We start from the raw sequence: 22,291 nt of genomic DNA, 5'->3' as shown, positions 1-22,291 counted from the left end.
TACCAGGCGTGAGAAACGTGGAAGCTGATGCCCTCAGCAGAGAAATGAACGAAGTTCACGAATGGGTGCTGAACGACCAACAACTACAACAAGTATTCAAGAAATGGGGACACCCTTCCATAGACCTGTTTGCAACGAAGAACAACAGAAAATGCCATCAGTACGCAAGCAGATGGCCTCAGCAGGGCTCACTGGGGGATGCGTTCTCCTTCCCATGGACGAACAAATTCCTGTACGCATTCCCTCCATTTCCCCTTGTCCGGAGGACGTTGCAATGGATCCTCAGGTACCCATGTCGGGTAATTCTGGTGGCCCCATACTGGGCCAGACAGGTGTGGTTTTCAGACCTGCTACACTTAGCGGCGGCGGAACCGATGAGATTCCAGAAGACCCCCGACCTTCTGTCTCGACAGGAGGGTGTCGTTTGGCATCACGACCCGGACAGCCTCAAGTTGACGGCCTGGCTCCTGACTTCGCCGAATTTGGTCGGATAACGATTCCGGAGGACTGTCGGCGTATCCTGCAAGCGGCAAGAGCACCTTCCACAAACGCCTCATACGCGTACAAATGGAAAAGTTTCTGTCAATGGTGTGAGGATCAACCAGGTTTGGCCCCGCAATCGATTAAGCCGGAACAGCTCCTTCCATACTTGCTGTTCTTAGCTCAAAAGGGCCTGTCGGTATCGTCAATAAAAGTACACCTAGCAGCCATTTCCAGGTTTACTCGTCGACGGCACTCGGCACCATTGTTCAGCGACCGCCTGATTAAGCACTTCCTTAAAGGCCTCTTTCGGAGTTTTCCTCCAGAGAAGAAATTTCCGCCGGAGTGGAGCCTCAATCTGGTTTTAACGTCTCTTATGAAGCCTCCTTTTGAGCCAATGTCATCATCGTCTCTAAAGTTTCTGTCGTGGAAATTGGCCTTCTTGGTGGCCATCACTTCAGCCCGACGTATTTCAGAAGTTCAGGCTCTAATGGTAGACCCACCATACTTACGATTTTTCAAGAACAAGGTAGTCCTAGCCACTAACCCACAGTTCATACCAAAAGCTCCTTCGGTGTTCCATAAACACTCCTCTATTGTGTTGCCTACGTTTTTTCCGGAGCCATGCTCGGGAGCGGAGCGCATGCTACACACATTGGATGTAAAAAGGGCTCTCAAGTTTTATCTTCATCATACGCAACCGTTCAGAGAAACGAGACAGCTGTTCGTGGCCTATGGTTTGGGTGCTAGAGGAAAAGCCATTTCAAAGCAAGGACTATCAAGATGGGTGTCATCTACCATTTCGTACTGCCATTCCAGGGCAGGGAAGCCTCTTCTACGACGGCCAAGAGCTCATTCAACTAGAGCAGCGGCATCGTCGACGGCACTGTGGGCCGGAGTCCCTCTAGGGGACATCTGCATGGCGGCTACCTGGGCGGCTACACACACCTTTACCCGCCATTACTGCCTGTCGCAGCAACATGCCGAAGACACCCGGATGGGACAGGCGGTGCTTCGACACCTATTCCAATAAGGTAAGCCCCGGCTGAGGGGTTGCATCCTGTGGAATTTATGACTGTATGTGGTTCGTTTTCCTATGTTAACGATTACTGATGTATACATGATCATAGGGAACGGGCTTTGCGAAGAAAGTATATGGGTTTGCATGCACGCCTCCTCTTGGGGGTGGTACTGCTATGTAATCTATTCAAAGCATGTGAATCCATGAAAGATCCAATGCTGGAGAAGGGAATAGTTTCTTACCTGTAACTCCATTTCTCCAGCATTGGTATCTTTCATGGATTCACATGCGCCCACCTGCCTCCCCTGAACATGCAAACCGGTTCCCCCACTACTTTGGGGGCCGAAATCTGAGGGAGCGCGGGGGCGGGGCCTGTATTTATATCATGACGTCCTGACGGTACGGGCACGCATGATACAAAACGAGGTGGATAGGACGCATAAGCGTCGAAAAAGTTTTCCTACGGGAAAGGGTCTATATAATGTACCGGGGATTCCCAGCCTGACGACGGGGAATATTCAAAGCATGTGAATCCATGAAAGATACCAATGCTGGAGAAATGGAGTTACAGGTAAGAAACTATTCCCTTCTCTGCTTCTACTTCTCCTTGATTTGACCTTTCTCCTTCCACCTCCGCCACACCTTCAACTTGGACCTGTCCCTGGTCTCTTCTCTGTTGTTCTCTGATCTTGGCCTCTTCCAACTCCAACCCTGCTCCTTTTTCCTATTCACTGACTTGCCTCCTGTCCTTTATTACTCTCAGCCTCTCTCCAAACATCCTCACCCTGCCATTGTTTCTCATCCCTTTTTTACTCTGGACTACAAGGAAACTGATGCAATGAGGGCTAGACTATGGATGCATCAGCCCTGTTAGTAATGTCTCTTTGTGATTGACTGATGAGCTCTTCTCCCTCAGGTATTCTTGATCATGTGGTTATGATCTGCGGCTGGCCCATTGCTCCATGGACTGACCTGCCATCTTGGGATCAAGTTGCCCTGTCATGGTGGCTATCTGGCATGTGTGGTTTTTGCTAGTTCTGCCCCCTTGCAGCTCTATGTGATGCCTTTGCCTGCTGTCTTCTCTGTGGTTCAGACTGTAAGCCTCTTGTAAGCAGGCACTTGCTTTGATGTTAATTCCAGCAGACGGTGCTCACCTAGGCCCACGCTCCTCAAGATTCTATTTCTTCCTCGTGGTTTTGCAATTGCTGTCTGAGAGCATTGCTGAAAAGTTCCAGCACTTAAGTCTCTTTGCTCAACAGGGCCAGAAATGGGAAGGTGTGGCCATCAGCTGTGCAATGTAGTCGCACTGTTTCGGAGCTGCCCGGCCAGCTGGAGCATATCCTGATTGCAATCCATTGCCACCCACACCGACAGTGGATTGTTGGGGCAGTGGTGGTCCCAGGCCCTCAGTGTGAATATCTGGAGTGTGTTCCTGACAGCGTGAGGTGGAAGGGACCTGCAGAGTCAGCCCGACAGAGGGAAGTGGCCCGCTATTTTATGTGCCGGCTGCAAGGATGCCTCGAGGGTGGACTGAGGCGCACCCTTCTGAAAAAAGATCTGGTGTCTTGACGGCAGCAGGGAGACGCTTCCCTTGCCCACGTAGCTCCCCTGATAAAGCAGAGACTAAGGCAGCGGGCGTGAGGCGAGCCGCATCCCTAATGGAGAGTGAGCAGTGCGGCGCTACAGGAGACCGGAGCGAGCCAGTCTGCAACATTATATTAGGCACCGGGGGCAGGGGCCCTCCAAGCCGCCTATAGGGCCAGGAAAGTGATGGGCCACACATGCTTGGGAGGGCTGAGTAGGCAGGGGAGGGGGCCCTGCTGTTTGAGGACTTGATGCTGGCTGACCCCTTTTTGAGATCCATACAACAGGGTAAGATACGTGGATGCGTAGATTGGCGGGGGACAGTAGCCCCTTTGGCCTCAAAGGATTACGTGCTTTTTCTTCACTGATATCCAGGAGCAGCATCACAGTGTTCGCATCCAGTGGGGCTTGGAATAGGTGGCATTGGCACTCCCTGATAGGTTTTTGATCAAGGTGCCGCACTGCATTAGGGCCTGCATCCGTTAACAGTTGGTAGAACTGTGGTAAACGAGTCCTCAGCAGACCTTTCATATTTGCCTGACCATGGGGTCTGATTTTCTGCGTGGCATAGCCATGATTAAGGGGCAGCAGAAAACGGAGCACTCTGTGGGGGCAAAGCCGAAGCAGACCCAACATACGGCTGGGACGCCAGCGTAGGATGGAGGCGTTGACATGGCAGACGCAGGAGGAGTTTCTGTGCAGAGCCTACTGACGGCGATACAAGGCTCTAGACCATCATTGGAGGGAAGGATAAAGGAGGTAGGGCTAGATGTTCTGTTGGTGAGAGCGGACTTGCGTAAAGTATGTGAGAGAGTAACTGAAGTAGAGCAGAGAGTAGGTACGGTGGAGGATAAGCTAGCAGTTTTATGGAACCAAGTGAAAGGATTAGTGGGAGCGGCAAGAAGCCTAGAAACAAGAGTAGAGGATGCAGAAGGCTGCTCCTGTAGATGCAACATTCAACTGGTTGGGGTACTGTAAGGAAGGCATGGTATCAAATATTAAGACAGCCACAAGTGACCACAGTTGATGGGTGTTTATTGACCTTTAACAAGGGTGTGATAAACACCTATCTAATCCTAAATCTACAGATGAGATCAAGCTACGACCATCAAATAATAATAATGCAGTCCTAGAGGAGTCTTGTATGTAAAAAAGAAAAATGGCCTATACTAAAGAAAATATTGCCAATCCTTACCTTCTAAATACAAATAGTGTGGGGTAGTGTTCATGAAAAAGAAAAGTGTTCATAAAAATGATGTCCGGATGTTCAGGCCGTTGGCTTCCCCTCCTCGCGTTTTCAGCACAGGACAAAGCGGTTTACCCGAGAATAGCACACTCTCTGGCTTCTGTGGCACAAGGACACAGTCCTTTACCAGCATCAGGGCCCTCTGTGCCCAAGTCTCTTTAGTTATCAGTCTCTTGACTCAGAGGGTCTGATGTACTAAAACAAACGAAAAGTTTCTTTCCTCTTACAAGTACTCAAGTCAGGCGATTAAATCTTCATCCTGGATCCCCCTGAACCGGGCGCGAATCCTCTTCTCCATTGTTCAGAAAATATAACTTCTCGGTGACTGGCGATTCACCCCGGATCCGCCTCAGCCAGGCTGAGATCTTTCCTCTTACACAATCTCCCTTAGCCGGGCTCGGACCAATTGCAGTTCGTATTAGTTATTGAAGACGTTTGAATGTGCACAGGGTTCAGCTTGACCCGTTGGAGGACTACTTTAAGATTTCATGTGGTTCTCGAATAACTCCCTCTACTGGAATCCTTACACTCAGCACTTTTCTCTGTACATTTTGCTGCATCACCTACATAAAACAATATCATTCCACATTTGCTAAAATTCACATGGGTCATTAACATCTAAATAGACCCCTCCTGGGGGTGCCCAATCATATCTACCTGGACCCAAGTGTAGTGATGTTCAGAGTCTGTTTCCCTTAATGCTCCAGCTCCAAATCTTAAGGTAGTCCAAGATTCTTCCTTCAGGGACAACCTAGAGCACATGGAGATTGTATGTGTTGCACGTTTCACCACATGACATCTATTTTTAAATCAACCTGTTGTTCTTGCTTGCGTTATAAGATGGCCGACATGTCTCGTCAGTGACACCTGAGCGCATGCACGTGGTGTCCTTGACTATGACATGTTTAGATTGTGGCTAATCAGGACGGGACGGTTTCGGCAGTCAGATACTGCGCGTCGATGCATTCCCACGTACTGTATTCATGAAGGTGAACACGAATCTATGCATTTGGACAGTGTGTGTGATTGTTCATAACGGAGAGCTATAGAAAACTTTCCTTTTTTTTAAGGCTTGAATAGTGTTGCATACATTGTAAATTAACAGGGATTATTGTTATTGTCTACAGATGTACAGATGAAACTAAAATGTTTGCAATAAGGAAGAATCAATGTTGAACAGGCCCTGATGAAGGATACATAATCCAAAACGCATAGGCCATTGACTGAAAGTTGGAACATTGATTAGGACTTAAATGGTTAATCTGTTGTGATTGGAATATAGAGAAAGTTGATTGGACACTGTTTCAGGGTGAAGATTGTTGGCTGGGCAACCTCTTCACACGAGAGTGAATTGTAACTTTCAAAGACCAAAAGCTTTATTTTAAACGTTTTGCGTTAAACTTTTTGCTGTTGAATACGTTATGTTTGAATATTGTGATTGAAGATAAAGTAAAATTTTCATTTACTAAGTACATTTAAACATTGTCACAGAGTATTGTGTTATTGATGTGAATATTCACAGGGGTTGCCTGTTGGAAACAATGGGTTGTATGGGTACATAGCTCCTTGGTGGCCAGCCAGATTCTGGTTTTCGGAACTACAGCATCTGTCGATTCTTCCCCCGATCAGATTGCTGCTGCTACCTGACCTCCTTCACCAGAGCGATCACCAGCTGTGGCACCCCGCCCCTCAGTTGTTCAGCTTGGCGGCCTGGTTCCCGAGTTCAGATCTTTACCGCAGTTCAATCTGTCCGAAGCCAATATGCGCATTATCCAAGCGGCCAGGAAACCTTTTACGAGTGCACAGTATAGGAGCAAATGGCTCTGTTTTCGCCACTGGTGTTTAGCTAAACAGCTCGATCCCAGGCATGCTTCGGTCAACACTGTTCTATCCTTGTGTCTCACCTGGCAGCTTCTGGCATTCATATTGTGTCATGCAGGACTTATTTAACCACCATTGCGGCCTATCTGTCCACAGACAGCTGTTCCTTTTCATTGACTAAACCAGTCATCAAAGGGCATTTTGCAGGGCTTCTTCATCTCTTCCCGCTGGTGCGGACTCTTCATCCCAAATAGGATTTAAATATGATCCTCATCGTTTTATGCCATAAGCCGTTTGAACCCATGGCCACTAATGATCTTAAGTACCTTTCTTGGAAAGTTGCTTTTCTGATAACATCTGCAAGGTGAGTAAGCGAGCTCCAAGCTATTTCTGTGGAACATCCGTTCCTCACTTTCCACAAGAATAAGGTTGTGCTTTGCACTCATTCTGCCTTCCTTCCTAAAGTGGTTACTCATTTTCATTTGAACCAGTCTATCTCTTTATCAGTCTTTTTCCCGAACCCGGCATCTGATGCCGAGAGAGTTATACACAACCCGGACATCAGGCGAGCCCTCAAATTTTATCTCGATAGATCGAGTGAAGTTGAAGCTCCTCACAACTCTTTGTTACATTTGGGGGCCCAAAAGGGAAACCAGCTTCCAATGCATCCATCTCCCACTGGATAGCATCATGTATTGCTGAGGCCTATAAGACTCAAGGCGTTCAACCACCAAAGGCATCCATGCACATCTAGTCCGGGGCAAAGTGGCTGCTGTTGCTTTCCAAAAGGATGTCCCTTGGGAGTCCATCGACAGGGCAGCTACGTAGGCCTCCCCATTGGCTTTCTGCAAGCATTACTGCTTAGACCTGAGCTCCAGGGCTGATGCCCAAACAGGTCAGGCTGTGCTGAAAAACGTATTCCAATAAAGGGATTTTCCATCCACCTGTACTACCTATGGTTGCTGCTTGGGAATATCCCACAAGTATGGAGGAAAGGGGACGGGGCGTAGGAGTATAACAAAGTTACTCACCATAGTTACTACCTTACTCCTAGTCCATAGTCCCCTTTCCTCCATACTCCCGCCCACCGTCCCCTCTAAAAAGTATCCTCTATTGTTGCTTAAAGGATCTCAGACTTGGCGATTAGAAAAGGACTGAAGGGTGGGGCGGAGGTCAGGGTTACTGCCACGTGCGGTGGACCCGCGTAAAAATAAAAGGACAAACATTACATTTTTGATGCTTTTTAACAAAAGTGCTCCAGTCCCGTCCCGAAAGACGGAATGTCCCACAAGTATGGAGGAAAGGAGACTATGGACTTAGGAGTAAGGTAGTCACTACGGTGAGTAACTTTGTTAATCTTTCAAAAAACCTGCTTATCTGCAACCAATCGCAAAACAAGCGGATATGAGTCACAGATCCCTTCCAGGAGAAAAACTGCATTATGGGCTACACCCCGGCCCACTATAATGGCACCTGCCATTTTTCTGGAAGAGCGTACAATGTCTTCCTCTACCTCTTCTGAGAACCTTCTGAGGCATAGGCCCGCTTCCTGGATAATGCAGGGAAGAAAGTCTACCAAACCTCTGTTCTAAGCTTCAGGCAGGTCATGGCAGCTGACCACCCTTAAGTTACGGAAAGAGCTGGGTGTTCCTCTCAGGTTTCAAAGAAGCTCGCCAAGTTGTGCAGGATTTAATGGAGGCCTCCTATCACCACCGGGACACCGCTGCTTAGGGATTTAACCCATGACAGTGTGTTTCACCTAATTGAAACCCTTTTGACTTGAGATTTAGTTCTGCCATTATCCCTGATTTGAAAAAGAGACTGGTGTGTTGAAACACGTGCTATCCATAAAGGGCACCTTTAATTCAATTTAATAAATTTACCAACCTTCTCACAAATACCCAGTGCGGCGCTTGTTCCTGAAGTGTGGAGAAGTCCATTCAATAGTTACTTAGGTCCTCTGGGTCCTCTCAGCTGTTATGGGACTGAAAGGAATTAGAGCAGTGTTCGGAGCGTGGTCGCGCCCCACACACTTGACCCACTATCGCTCTCTCTAAATTCTTAAAGGGGAAGCACGCTTGGGCTTGCTATGGCTCCGGCCCGGTCCTGGCTCAACTCCCATAAGTATGGAGGAAAGGGGACATTAGACTAGGAGTACAGTAGTCACTATGGTGAGTAACCTTTCCTTTTTTAGGCCACCTGGGCTATGCAATTTCGCTTTACTTTGAGTCGGTGAAACAAGGGGATGTCCTGTTTCATTGATGGACGGTGATGAAACGATGACTCGTTTTATGTATTTTGGCCCTTTATTCTTGATTGATTGTTTTTCTCACACCTTCGACTTGTGTAACTTCTAATGCTTTCTTGTTAATGTTTTCTTGAATCTTAGTAAAAACAATATTGAAAAATGAGGCTCTTTGTGTTCTGGACTTTTTTAAATATATAACAGCTGATGATGTAAATGCAATCTTTGCATTTTAAACAGTAAATATTTATAATGCAAAATGATTAATTATTCATACAAGTACATATTGTGATTTTATTTTTCTTTGTAGCCTTCCTGCCTCCTACAAAAGTCTTCCTTCCGTATCAGAGACCTTCCCTACGTTGCGGACAATGATTGAGGTGCTAAACACGGACTCTTCTCGCTGTCAAAAGAATCTATAACAAATAATCATTTTGCAAGAAAAGGGCAGGACCTCTTGCTTAAGTTATTTATAAAAAGCAAACTTTATTAGGAAATCAGGTTGTTTATTACTTTTGATATTTTTTTGATAAAAAGTACATGATTGAATACTTGAACCATTTTACTTTACTGTATGTTTGGGGCTTCCATTGTGAAAACGGGCGGATTGGAGTTTGTTTTTACAGTTAAATCCATAGCTTCTTGTAACAGACCAGCAGATGTTACACGCAAGACCAAAATAAAAGCAACAAAATCTTAATGCAATAATTAATGAAGCTGCCTTTTCCAGGCAGGCATTATTTAAAAGATGTGTTTTCTGAATGCACTTTTAAAATGCAATACCTCTATGCTGTGTTTCACAATCAAGGGTTTTTGGGGACTTTAAATTATTAATGCTTTTTCTTTTTATTTGTGAGCATTTTACACAATCTTTTTATTAATGGAGCCTAACGCTGCATGAATTGGTGCAATCCTGAACCCTGTCTTTCTTTAACTTGGGGATTTTTTTGCAGGGAGTTTTGTAGAAGATTTGTTTTAATAAAATATTGAGCTCTACACTGATGGCAGGCAATTTAAAGGCACGGTTTCTTGAATCTTCTAAATCAGGGTTTTCAAAGTTGTAGAAGACTGACAGGACTGTGCCTCTGTTCTCAAATACTATAGAACATTAGGGAGGCCTAATGTTTAAGTATTTACAAATTATTATCCTTGTCCTGTTCAACTGCTGCATTCCAGTTTGAAAAAAATATAGGGGCGTTTGTACAGCTTCCTTGTTAGTTTTTAAAAAAACATTTTATGGCGCCATCTTTGTACGTTTATTTTTTCTTTGTAAACAGCTTTGAGCTCCTTGCGTGACAGTTTACTACAAATAAAAACCATAGCCAAGTGCTAATGACTATAAAGACCTACGGAGTGAGCAGTACTACATAGTCTTATCTTATTTTACTCGTATTTATAATGGGCACTTATACCAAAGGTATTATGGCGCTAAAAGACAGGCACAACAAGGCAAAAGAAACTAGGAATCGAGACTGTAACAGAAGCTAAAACAGAAATGTTTTAAGGCACGTCTAAACTCTAAATGATTGACTGTAGTTCTTAACAAATAAGGCATAGAATTCCATCCTTTTGCAGCTGCAATAGAAAAAGCTTGGCTACCAGTTCTTCTTCTTTTAAAACAAGGAACGTGAACTAAACATTTCCCTGAGGGCAAAGGCACCTACCAAGAATGTTAAAAAAACGAATACAAAAAACTTGAATTATAAAATTGCAAAGCCCACTAAGCGTTTTGTAATTATAGCTTTTTGTATTTGTTGTTTCTTCCCCGCTGTGCATCTGATGTATGCAGAGGACACCCCTGCAACATGTGGGGTTGGGGGAGAAAACCAATCAAGAACATAGTGTGGAAATTTTGATTGCAAATGCTCTGCCCCTTGCCCATAAAAAAACTTGTTGAACAATGCAAAGTGATTTGAAGGCTACTCGTTTCTCAACGGTGAGGTAATGAACTTTAGGGCAAACTGGAGGGATATGTGACCCAAAAGGGGTGCCGCTGGCAACCCTGGATGCCAGATTTTGAAAAAGCTGCTAGCGGTGTAGCAAATATTTAGGCTGAGCAAGATATAATCAATTGCAGTAATCAATTCTGCTCAGTCAGTACTAGTGCTGCCACCACCAGAGCATGCAATGCTTCAGGAAGGAAAGGCAGAATTTTCCTCTCAATTTTAAGATGCAAATGTCCAGTTTAGCAGACAGCACTTATTTGAGCTTCCATTGTAAGGAAGGAAGCAAACTTTACCCCAAGATTTCTAACCACAGGAACAACAAGGGCACCAAATGAGTAGGGCCAGATAGCTGGTCACCAGAAAGAGGTAGCAGACGAGGACCCAACCACAAGTATTTCTCTCTTGCCTCCATTAAGCTTCATCAAATCCTCACCCATCCAACACCCAACTGCATCTGGGCAGCCCCTAAACTGAGACGACTAAATAAATCGGTTAGATTAAGCTGGACATTAATCTGGGTATCGTCAACATAGGTGAGGCAGTGAAAGCCGTGGGAGCGGATGAGATGGACAAATGGCCGAATGTAGATATTAAACAGGATCACAGACTAGGCAGACCCCTACACCACAAGTGAGAGCTTCAGAACTAAAACAGAAAGGAGCAAGAGAAAGAGTTTGGGTTCATCAGTCAGAAAAGGTGAAAATCAAGCAAGAATAGGGCCTGACAGACCTGCTGCGGTTAAACGGTCCAATAAGGTGGAGTGATTGACAGTGTCGAAGGCGGCTGAACGATCTAACAAAATCAGACCGCCCACTCCACCTTGATCCGTTATCTGTGCCAAGTCGTCCACAGCTGACACAAGGACACTCTCGGTGCCATGGACTGGCATGAACTCAGACTGAAATACGTCAAATAAAATAGTTTTCAAGAAAAGAGTTCAATAGTAGGAAAATGAGATTCCATGAGTTTGATCATTAGTAACAACACAACTGCCGTCAGTAAATGTCCTTATTTCATTCGGCTTGTTACCATGGGCTAGCGGGCTGAGACCAGCCGGTAAGACGTGTGCAGTCTCAGGTCTTTATCGATTCTTGAACTCGCATCCATTTTGGTAGTATACTCATTTTAGTAGTATACTTCGGTTATAGGAAATGAGACTCTGCAACATTAGGCCATCATTTTAAACAAATATGATAACTTTGCTTTTAAATCACTGGCTCTTATAATGTTTTAAAATTATAGTCAATGTGGACATGAATATCTTTGAACTTCCTTTCCCTTAATAAAATCAACTGAAGTTTTTGAAAGAGTTTTTCATGCTCCAGCTATGCCATTTTTTTAAGTATGCATCCATTTCTTTTTTACACTGGATATTTTTGCTTTTTGTTTCATGTTTTAATTATGTACCAAAAGAGTAAACGCAAATGAAGGAATTCACTAGTGGTGGGATGGGATTGTGCTTTTAATTGTAACAAAAATAAGCTATTAATGCAAATCAGTTAAGTGTTTGCAAATAAAAAGGTGATTGTTTCAAATTTTGTGTATGCTGTGTATTTTATTCATCTCAAAGTTAGGGTGATCGTTCTTAGGCCAGGTTAACGCGTTTGGAACATGGGTTTGGCAGTGGCAGAGATCATAGCAGAAGTGTTGCGCAACTCCTCTGCAAATCATAAAAGGCTCTTGCACATTTAAAAATGTTTCCAAATTTTATTTAATCAGTGGAATACGCAACAGAGCAGAAAGTGATTTAAAGCAGACGAAGCAATGTGAACTTTTTACTGGAGAAACACTAAATCACTCAACTGCATCAGTTACACCATTCATGCTGCATATATATTTGAAACCCTTAACAGATATTTTAAGGACGGTTTGTAGTGGGGAAGGTTGAAATATTTCTCTTCCCTTTTTTTCAAGCACATCAACTCAGTCAACCACACCTGCCGGGTTGGAGCCACATGTGATTTCCATTATTTGAGGATTCACTTCTTAGCAATTGGGCATGCCAGAGTAAACCACATTTCGGTGATCAACTGTTGTTTTACAAATGTCCCCGAGGAGATATTTCACAGGAGCCAATGAAGGGGGAATTGCAGTCATCCCCGCCAACACCTCAGCCACCTTGGCCTAGAAATTTAATACAAACCGGTTCCAGGCAAATGGGAAGACCGGATTCTTCTGACACGCCCGTTTCACAATTCTCTTCACTAGTGGATACTGTGCTCCAATCTGGGGTTGGAGGGGCACTGTTTTGTCTGCCTGCCCACCAGGTCGCGGTTACTAGTGACACGTCTCTGGAGGGCTGGGGCGCCCACACAGTCTATCTATATGTCAGGGGTCTCTGGTTGCAGGAGGACATTTTTTTTCCCATCAACTTCCTAGAGCTACGTGCTATGTTTTGTGCTACAAAGTCTTTTCTACAGCATCCTGCAGCAAGGTAGAACCTGGTCCTTTTGGCTGTCAGCAAAAGCTCAAGACCGTTGGAAGTGGGCTCTGGCCCACAACCTCCTCCCGTTCCATCTACCGGGGATGAACAACATGGTGGTGGATTCCCTCTGCAGGGAGTTGAAATCCTGCCACGAGCGGGAACATCTGGTCGATCAAGTCCTTTGCATCTTATGCAGGTGGGGAATGCCAGATGTCGATCTCTTCATTAACAAGTTGAGCAAGTAGTGCGTGGCTTTCACCAGTAGATTACACCAGCCCAGGGGATGCCTTCACATTCCTGTGGAAAGGCATGTCCCTGTATGTGTTCCCTCCAATTCCTATGGTTCCCTGAGTGATCAGTGTGTTCAGATGGCATCTGTGCAAGCTGATATTGGTGGCCCTAGCTTGGCCCTACTGGTTCTCAGATCTTCTCACCCTAATTACTGTGCCTCCTGTCCGGCTTCTGCTGACTGACAATCTTATGTCCAGAGACCAGTGCTACACAGCAACCACCTGGCCTCTCTCAATCTGACTGTGTGGCTCCGTGACTGTACCGTTACTGCAGGACTATGATATTCAAATGGAATGTGTCCTCCCACGTATTACTCACCTTTGAAATATGATGTCCAGCTTCAGCTGCTTTGAAAAAAATGTATTTATTTATTTGTTTTCTTTTCGGCAGAGGGCGCTGTGCATCAATAGCCTTGACTCGGACTTACTTCAGGTACCAAGCAGGGTCGCACAGGATCTTGTGTGGTGGGCCTGCGAGGACAACATTCTGAAGGGAGAACCCTTTTGGCAACCATGGCCGGAGATAACAGTAGTGCGGATGCCTCACTCTCGGGATGGCGAGCCCACACCAATGATCTGACAGTCAGCGGTCGTTGGTCTCCATCGGAACATCCAGTCGAAAGAACATTACCAGGGGTAAGTAACTTGTTCTTTTGGCGCAGGTCAAGGATTTCTCCAAAGTTTCTTGCTATAAAAGCAAGTGTAAACATTTCTCCACTTGGTCTTCAAGGCAGATGCTCACAACCCCTTCCTTGTGTAGGCTGCTGACATATCTGTTGTCCTTGGTTCGAGCCGCTCTGGCTCACTCTTCCATCAAGGTTCACCTGGCTGCCATTTCCAGGTTCAAGCCTTCCTGCTTGATGCCTTTCCTGTGGTCACAGAGGCTCACCAAAGAATTCCTTCAAGGGCTGTTCCCCTCATTCCCTCCTCTCAGAGCACCTGCTGCAATGTGGTCCTCTCAAAGCTCATGGGACCTCCTTTCGAGTCTTTGCACAAGGCCTGTCTAAAGTTTTTAATCTGATAACTCCTCTGTTGCCATCATCTCCGCAAGACATGTGGTGGAAATCTAGGCGCTCTGGTCCAAGCCATCCTATTTGACGTTCCACAAATTCAAGCCGGTTCTTCTCACTAACCCAACTTTCATGCCCAAGGTGCCGTCTATATTCCACCTAAACAAACTGGTGGTGCTACCCGTCTTCTTTTGGCTGGCCGTCCTCTCTTGTAGAATGCTCGTTGCACTCCCTGGATGTGGTACGAGCCCTCAAGTTCTACATTTCTTGCACAAAAAGGTTTCACAAGTCTTCACAACTGTTTGTGGCTTTTGGTCCAGCGGATATGGGCAATGCTATGTCCAAAGCCTCCATTGCTCATTGGCTGTCCTCCTGCATTTCCTTCTGTCGTTAACTGACTAACAGGTCTCTTCCAGCCGGCCCAGAGCCCATTCCACCAGGGCACTGACAGCTAGGACAGCTTTCTTCTCCGGTGTTCACCTGCTGGATATTTGCAGAGCTGTCACATGGTGGTCTGTACTTGCCTTCACATGGTTTTACTGTGTCCACAGGAATTCCACGGAGGAGTCAATGGTTGTCCAGGCGGTGCTGCACAGCTTGTTTGGGTGAGATTAGTTTTTCTGAAGTAACTTTACCTCCACCCATTGTTGTATTATGTGTGTGCTACTTTGTAGCCTTTTCAAACGGCATGTAAATCTATGAAAGAACCATTGCCGGAGAAGGAATAAGTTACTTACATGTAACTCCTGTTTTCCAGTATCAGTATCTTTCATAGATTCACATGCAACTCTCCCCCCTAACCCTCTTATGGCTCTTTTTGGATCGTATTGCCACGTGTGCTTGACAAAATCTGTACATGGCCTCCTGGGGTGAAGCTAAGTGAGACTTGTCAATTGGCTGTGGGGCAATCAACCCAAAATGACTCTAAAAGAGCACAAAAGTAAAAGCGGTTTTAACATTTAAACATAAACTGCTTTACTATGCTGAGGATTCCCAGCCTGCCGACGAGGAATATTCAAACAGCTTGTGAATCAATGAGAGATACCATTGCTGGAGAACAGGAGTTACAGGTAAGTAATGTACTGCTTAGCAGGCAACCGTGGAATGGCAAGCTGTGCAGGCTGTACCCTACTGTTCCCTAATGTGCCCCTAGCGAGCACCCTGCAATGTTTGACAAATCTGTAGGTTTGTGGACAGTTTTTATAGTAGCCAACCTGCTACTCCCCTGGCAAGTAAATATAGACCGCCAAACAGACTCACACACTGGGTGATGGGTTATAGCGGTGCTGCATTGTGAGAAAGATTAACCACAACAACAGTCTGCATGGAGCGTTCTGCAGTTCGTTATTTGTATTTGGCCAGTTAAATCTTTTGCCCTGACTGCTACGCCCTGTAAAGACGGTGGTGGTGTAGACATTCGGGCATGATGCGAGGTGTGCTCAAAATGATACAGTGCAACATAATATCCAATGGCAGGAGCGGAGGTTTATAATAGGGAAGCCGCAACAGCCTTATTCACTCACTCACTGCATCTTGCTGGAGTTTTCTGTGGTGCTACGAGTCTTTGCTCAGAGGTACTTTGACTTGAGGGCTCTTCTGCAAGATTACAAGTCAGTTTAAGTATGTTCTCCAGTATTGTGGACATGGTAGGGAGGCTTAGATGTGGAAACCTACGGTTGGTCCTGAGTTGCGCTATGGGCAATTGCCTACCATTGTCTGATTTCCCTTCTGAAAGTTTAGGCTATATAGGGGGGCAGAGGTACGGACTTGTGAAAGCCTCTTAAGCCATTTAGGTGTTCCTCTCTGGCTGTGTTTTGAACTTTGAGACTTTGAGGACTTATTTACCAAGAAGGGGAGGATGAAGTAGACTCCAGACCTGTGCAAGCCTTCTGAGCCATATAGGTGCCCTCCTTGGTATTTTGTTCCTGTTTGTGCTTGTTCCCATCCCCATTTTGTTTAGCCTGCTTTCAGGTTTCTCTTTTATTGTTTGACTAGTTAGCATTTTATACTGTCAAGAGTTTTTACATGATGGTCTCAACATGGTATTTATTGTTTGTGTTACTTGGTTGCTACATTTCCTTGGACTTTTTTTTATTTTTTAGATGAATTACATTTTTATGAATGCGATGGATTTTATGTATCAATCGCGCTCATTGACTTAAGCATTTTAAATATTTTTATTACTTTATATATGGAGTATATGTTAATTTGTTTAGTAAGATAGTACTTACTATTTATTCCAGTTTCTTGCAAAAAAATCTTTGGTAATTACTCTGCACTTAGTTAGCTATTTTTCACCTTTTCTTGAGACTTGGACGTGGAATTTGCCAAAAGGTTATATTTGATTTTTTTTATATCAAATTCCTGTAAATGGGTAAAAGGAAGGCCTCGGATCTATGGGGACCATCGGCTGGATTGTCTGGGAAGAAACCTAAGACTGCAACTTGTAAGTAGGATGCGGGGTGGGTTCCAAGACCCAGTGAAGGCTTTTCACAGTAGTGGCACTGGTAAAACAAAAACATGTAACATTTCTTTAAAAAAACAGTGGGTGCTTTAGATGCCAACATACAAATGGCCGAAAAGACGATCATGTGTAATGGAAGTTTAGAAGCTGATGCAAATGATATTGAGGACTTAATTTGCCATATAGAAAGTACTTTAGCACCCAATTCCCCTACCTAGATTGCACCCCTACTGGAGATTGATCAATATCCCAATTGCAGCAGGGCTAGCACTCTCTCTTAAGTGATTATTTCCTCCAGGTGGAAAGTATGCCTCTAATCAGTTGGGTAATAACTTGGGTAAGGTAAATCTCAAGACACTAATGGGTCTAAAGGAAACCTGTCCAGAGTATAGCTATGGCAAGGGGTTAGTCCTGATGGAAAGCCAAATCCTGAACATACATTTGGTGAAAATGGATAATATAAATATTATGTCCCAATTAGGGGCTCTTCATTTACCAGGCCAACAGGAGATGCGTTGGTCTCAGCATAGGGTCCCACATAATGTTAAAGGAAAGGAGTATGCCTCTAAAACTACTGGCAGCAAGACTGAGCTATGGCAAGTGGGACTTTGGGGAAAAATAGAGGGAAAGAATGAACTGCTTTTGGTGGTTCAGGTAAGCCAGGATTTAGTATGAAAGCACCTACTGAGTGCTGTGACAATCTGATGCTAACTAATGCCACCGAAGTAATTGATCTTGCAAAGACAAGTATTTCTAATGAGAAAATAAACACTATTTACAAAAATGCCCTGCCTTTTAGGGCATTTTGAAGCATCTAACAAACATCTCCCATTGGGAGTACTCCTCTAATTGCTTGTTCTGCTCCCACACTCTGTAACCATCATTCACACCACCACTCCAGTGCCTACAAAAAATATATCTTCTTTATTTATCCGTATACAAAAAAAATGAAAATCGAAAACGGACTCGGGTGAAAACGACGACGTGACCACAAAAGTGATGAGTGGAACGTTTTGAATGAATCTGTACCACTGGCGTTGCTCTGGGCAACCTTCCACACCACCGTTTTTTAGCCCGTCTGCGCCATTCCAAAAGGAGTCCAGCCATATGCAAATCAGTCTGGTACTACCACCAATGGTAGCAGCCGAGCCCGAACTGCTAGGCCAGGTCCCTTCTGCACGGAAACACAAGCAACCCCAGACATGTTTCGGCCAGGTGAAAACAACATCAAAACTGTTATTGCTATTTAAAAATCACTGTTCCCAATGACATTTATTTGTCTAGGTTAGAACTCACCTGCAGTTGCATACTTAAACTGACTGTTGCTGAATGCTCTCTATTGTCTTACTATACATACAACCTGGTGAAAGCAGATGAACAGGTGCTACCAGTCACGACTGTGAGAAGTCTTAACCTTCTAGTTCATGCATCAACCAGATCCTCTGTGCAAATGCATACATGGCGACACAGCTGTGTTTCAGCTATCTTATCAGGGATCTGACTATCTGATCACATCTCTTTATTTTACATATATGGCCTTCATCAGAACAAGGAATATTGTGTATCTGAGGTCAATTTACCCCTATCTTCTCATCAGTGGATTCACTTTAAAATATTCTAAGGTTGATCTCACCTAGAATAAAATGTACATATGTCAGACCAATTTGTTGACAGAACGTGGTGTTACATAAAACGTAATTCCTAAAGGAGCAGAACTGCACTTGCTTCGAGTCTCTTGGTGAAATGTACCTATTCGGCGTTCAAAATGCATGCTTTACTGCACAACCTAGTCTCCATCCATCCATTGGTATTCAATTATTTTTGGACCAATCTGAAACAATTCATAAACACAATTTAATGGTCTGCAATAGGTTTGAGGAATCTGGGGGCGTCCTCACTTCTCCCCCAATATATCCTTCCCCCAGGTGGCCAGGGAAAGACTGTTTCTCTTGGATCCTGACCTGTGGGTGGATATGTGAGGGAGGATCACAAGGGTGGAGGAGACTTGGAGGGAGGAGATGAGGTACCCTTTGATGAGACATGGTATACCCCTTTTCTCTCTCAAAATGTCCCAATCCCTCAGACCTTTGTGGGCCGCTGTAGGTCAGATCCATATTTTCCCATTGTCATTCACCCCTACGGACATCACTTTAGTAATGCGACGAGGAAGAAGCAACAAAAAGAGACAACAGACTTTAGAACCAACAGTGTGCTGTCTAGTAGTCAGAGAACCAATCATCTAGGCAGGGTGTTTAAATACTTGCGGTGCAGGAAGGAGGACAGTGTTGGCTAGGGCTGTGGACGTGAAAGAACCAAATCTCCCTGGGAAGCCATGCTGGGGGAAGAGTGCCAGTGTGGTAGAGCAAGGATGCTCACTGACGAGAGCTGCGGCAAGAAAGCAGCAGGCTGTAGGGATGCCGAGAGCAGAGGAGAAGCTCTGGAGCATTCCCAAATGCGGGCAAGCCGGACAAGGCTTACCAGAGCTCTTACCCGATTCGCTGGGAGAAGTGGCGACGGCAGAAGCCAGAAGGAGCCGAAGGAAGCGAAAGCAAATCAGACTTTACCATAGCTGGTACTATGGTTTGCTGCAAAAATAAACAAAGGCACCAAAAGAGACTGGTGAGTCCTATGAAGTGGGAAAGTGACACTGGGGCATCTTGTAGGCGGCCTGTGTAAAGAAATAGCAGAAAGTAGAAACTAGCACTTTTTGAACACTGACCCGTAAGCAATTGGAATACTGATCTGAATGAATGCAGTTTTGTGTGGAAACTTATGAATATCCAGGAACTGTGCACTAGGAGAGAACTAGCATTTGCCAGAGCCATATGAATATCACAGAACTTTGTGTTTTGAAAGAATAAAAATTGGTCAGAGCCATATGAAATATATCATGGAATTGTGTGGTCTTGAGTGAAACAAGTATTGGTGAGAGCCACAAGAATATGGGAAATTGTAACATGTGCATAGTGGCCAACAGGTAAAAGTAAAGCATCAAGAGGATGTGAAATGAGCCTGCACTGAATCCCACTGTAAAACTGAAACAGTGGCAACGTGCAGGTGAAGGAGAAACCAGTTTGGTGTATTGGTTGCGTGACCTGTATTGGGTGGACCATGTTTTTCAACAACTGTGCCTAGACCTGGCAACTCTGGCCCACTGCATTGCCATTTTCTGCTCAAATTTCCAGTGCTACGCTAACAACACTCAACTCATTTTCAAGCTGCCCTCTGCCACCTCCTCTCCCTCCCTCATCTCTGATTGCCTAACTGCCATTCAAGATTGGTGTGCCGCCAATGATCTTTGTCTGAATTCCAGCAAGACGGAGATCCTCCTCATCGGCACACCTTCACCATCCTTTCCCCTCACTCTCTGGCCGGCCTCCCTTGGCCCTCCTCCCACCCCCACCTGCGAGGCTAAGAACCTCGGGGTCATCTTTGACTCCACCCTTTCCTTCTCCACCCACATCTCTGAGGTCTCTAAAAAGTCACATTTCCGACTGCACCTCCTCAGAGGTACTCTGCCTTTCCTCTCCTTCCCCCGGAAGCTCATGGTATCTCAAGCTCTGGTTCTCTCTAGCTTGAACTATTGTAACAGCCTCTTTCTAAATCTACCTGCCTCTACTCTCCGCCCTCTGCAACTAATCCAGAACAGGACTGTGAGACTTGTCCTTGGCCTCAAGCCCTGGGATTGTATCTCTCCAGCTCTGAAATCTCTCCACTGGCTCCCAGTGGATGTAAGGATTAAATTCAAAACCCTCTGCATTGTCCACAAGGCTTTCTGGGGCCTGGGTCCAAAATACCTTCAGCTATCACTCCGCAAATACCTCCCCTCCCAAGCTCTTCACCCCTCTACCTCCAACTCACTCAGGGTCAGTCGTTTTTCTAAGAAACGAGCTGGGGTAGATCTCTGTCTTCGGCTGGGGCCTCCCTCTGGGACAGCCTCCCTGCCACTCTAAAACTTGAGGAGAACCATCTCTGGTTCCGGAAGCACCTCAAGACCTTCCTCTTTTCTTCTGCCTTCGCTCCCCTCTCCCCTGCTGATCTTTTCGCTCTTGGCACTGTGCACCTGGCCACCCTCTGTCTTTTGGGCCCAGGTACCTGCTCATCCTGCCACCCTCCCGCACTGCCTCCGGGCCACCCCTTGCACTGGGGTCTGTATCTGTACCCATACAGCCCCCCCTTTTTCTTCCTGCACTTATCAGACCTGCCCTGTCTGCTGCCTTAAACCTAGCACTTGCAAATTGCTGGCTGCATTACAACCGTTTGTTGCCTTTATTATTTATTTATTGTTATTTATCTGTTTCTCCTCTGCTTCGTACTTTCCACCTCTCCCCCCTTCCATGCACTTTTCCCCTCCCCCCCTCTCCCATGCACTTGCGTGTTCTCAATGTCACTGGGCCTAGTACGATCGCTGTTTTGTTCTCCCCTGTTCCCCCTCCCTTGCCTTGTCGCACTCTGAAACACTTGTGTACGAGCGCGATAGAAATAAAATATCAGTCAATAGACAGAGGACACCCACATATTGAAAAGCCAATTGAAATGCCTACAACAGAGCTTGTGTGTGAATCTGAAGGAAACCTTGTGGGAACTGGAACTGGGGATTTTAACTTGGTGAAATTGTTGAAAGACATGCAGCCTTGGGGAAGGGAGACCCCTTTGTGCTTTGTGAACTATTCTGAAACGTTGAAGAAGGGGAAACCCCTTTTTGAGGCTTTGTGAACTATCGTGAATCGTGGGGAAGGGAAATCCTTTCTAACCCAGAGCTGGAAGAAGCTTGGAACTGTTATTTGAATACTGACAGTCCTACACATTGTATACAAATAGGTGTGAGGGCAAGTATACTTTTTTGACACAGACAGACATTTACTTTGGACATCTTGACATAGACTATCCTTAGTTTTGTTTAGGTAGGAAAAGGTCACCTTAGTATAGGGCATGTTAAGAACATAGAGTAAACCTGAGGTCGGTTGTCTATGATGCCTTCACAAAGGTTCATTTCTGTGCAACATTTTCACCACAAGATCGGACAGGGCACTCACTTTTATCCCATGGTAGTCAAATCCCCACTTGTAATTTGAAGATCGCACTTCACACAAGTGCTGTCATCTAACCAAAGTCATTCCCAAAGCTCAATAAAATGAACTGGGGTTCTGAAATCAATAGAAGCAACTCTTATTTAATTTAGGGGGCGGCATAGTTCTGTGTCTGTGAGGTCTAGAAGCATATGAAACCGAGGCATTGAGCCTTTTAGGAAATCTGCTACATTATGAAAAACAGTTGATGATCCCACACCCAGTTTATGAAGGGAAATTGACATCCTCTGTGAAGAAGCTGAAGCCGAAGGGTAGATTTGTGCAGATGAGAAAGAGTACCTTTGCAGACCAAACCCAAGAATTCAGATTTTTATTACATCTTCCTCAAAGTCCGCAGAAGTGTTGCTAAACCACCAAGGAGACCGATGGTATTAGCAATCGGATAATCATTGGAACCATTGTCCACCTATGTGAATTTCTTCCTTAAACCATTCGTCACACAAAGTGGTTCATACAACAAGGATACAACTGGCATTATAAATGTGGTAGAAAGATTGTCGTTTGAAGAGGATGAACTTTTGGTCACACACGATGTGTAATCACTGCATATGAATATTCCGCAACAAGCGAGTCTACAGGTGATTGAATCAGTTCTTGAGAGTAGAGAGTTTGATGGAGACTGGGTACCCACTACTTTTATTGTGGAATGCGCTATAACAGCTCTGACAA

General features: G+C 45.2%; 1 protein-coding gene across 5 annotated transcripts in view; it reads left to right on the top strand.

The window, feature by feature from the left end:
• TTC13 (tetratricopeptide repeat domain 13) overlaps window positions 1-11,878 on the top strand; it is a 1,871,796-nt gene extending 1,859,918 nt beyond the window's left edge. For all 5 annotated transcript variants that reach the window (XM_069606893.1, XM_069606895.1, XM_069606894.1 and 2 more), the window contains one exon: window positions 8,708-11,878. In XM_069606893.1, the coding sequence (XP_069462994.1) occupies window positions 8,708-8,819 (112 nt within the window). In that variant the 3' untranslated portion in view covers window positions 8,820-11,878. The remainder of the gene's footprint in view (window positions 1-8,707) is intronic.
• The last annotated feature ends 10,413 nt before the right edge of the window (window positions 11,879-22,291 follow it).

Source organism: Ambystoma mexicanum, chromosome 4p (genome assembly GCF_040938575.1).
Source record: "Ambystoma mexicanum isolate Mex_15411 chromosome 4p, UKY_AmexF1_1, whole genome shotgun sequence".
Taxonomy (NCBI): domain Eukaryota; kingdom Metazoa; phylum Chordata; class Amphibia; order Caudata; family Ambystomatidae; genus Ambystoma; species Ambystoma mexicanum.
This window is presented reverse-complemented; position numbering and strand designations above follow the sequence as displayed.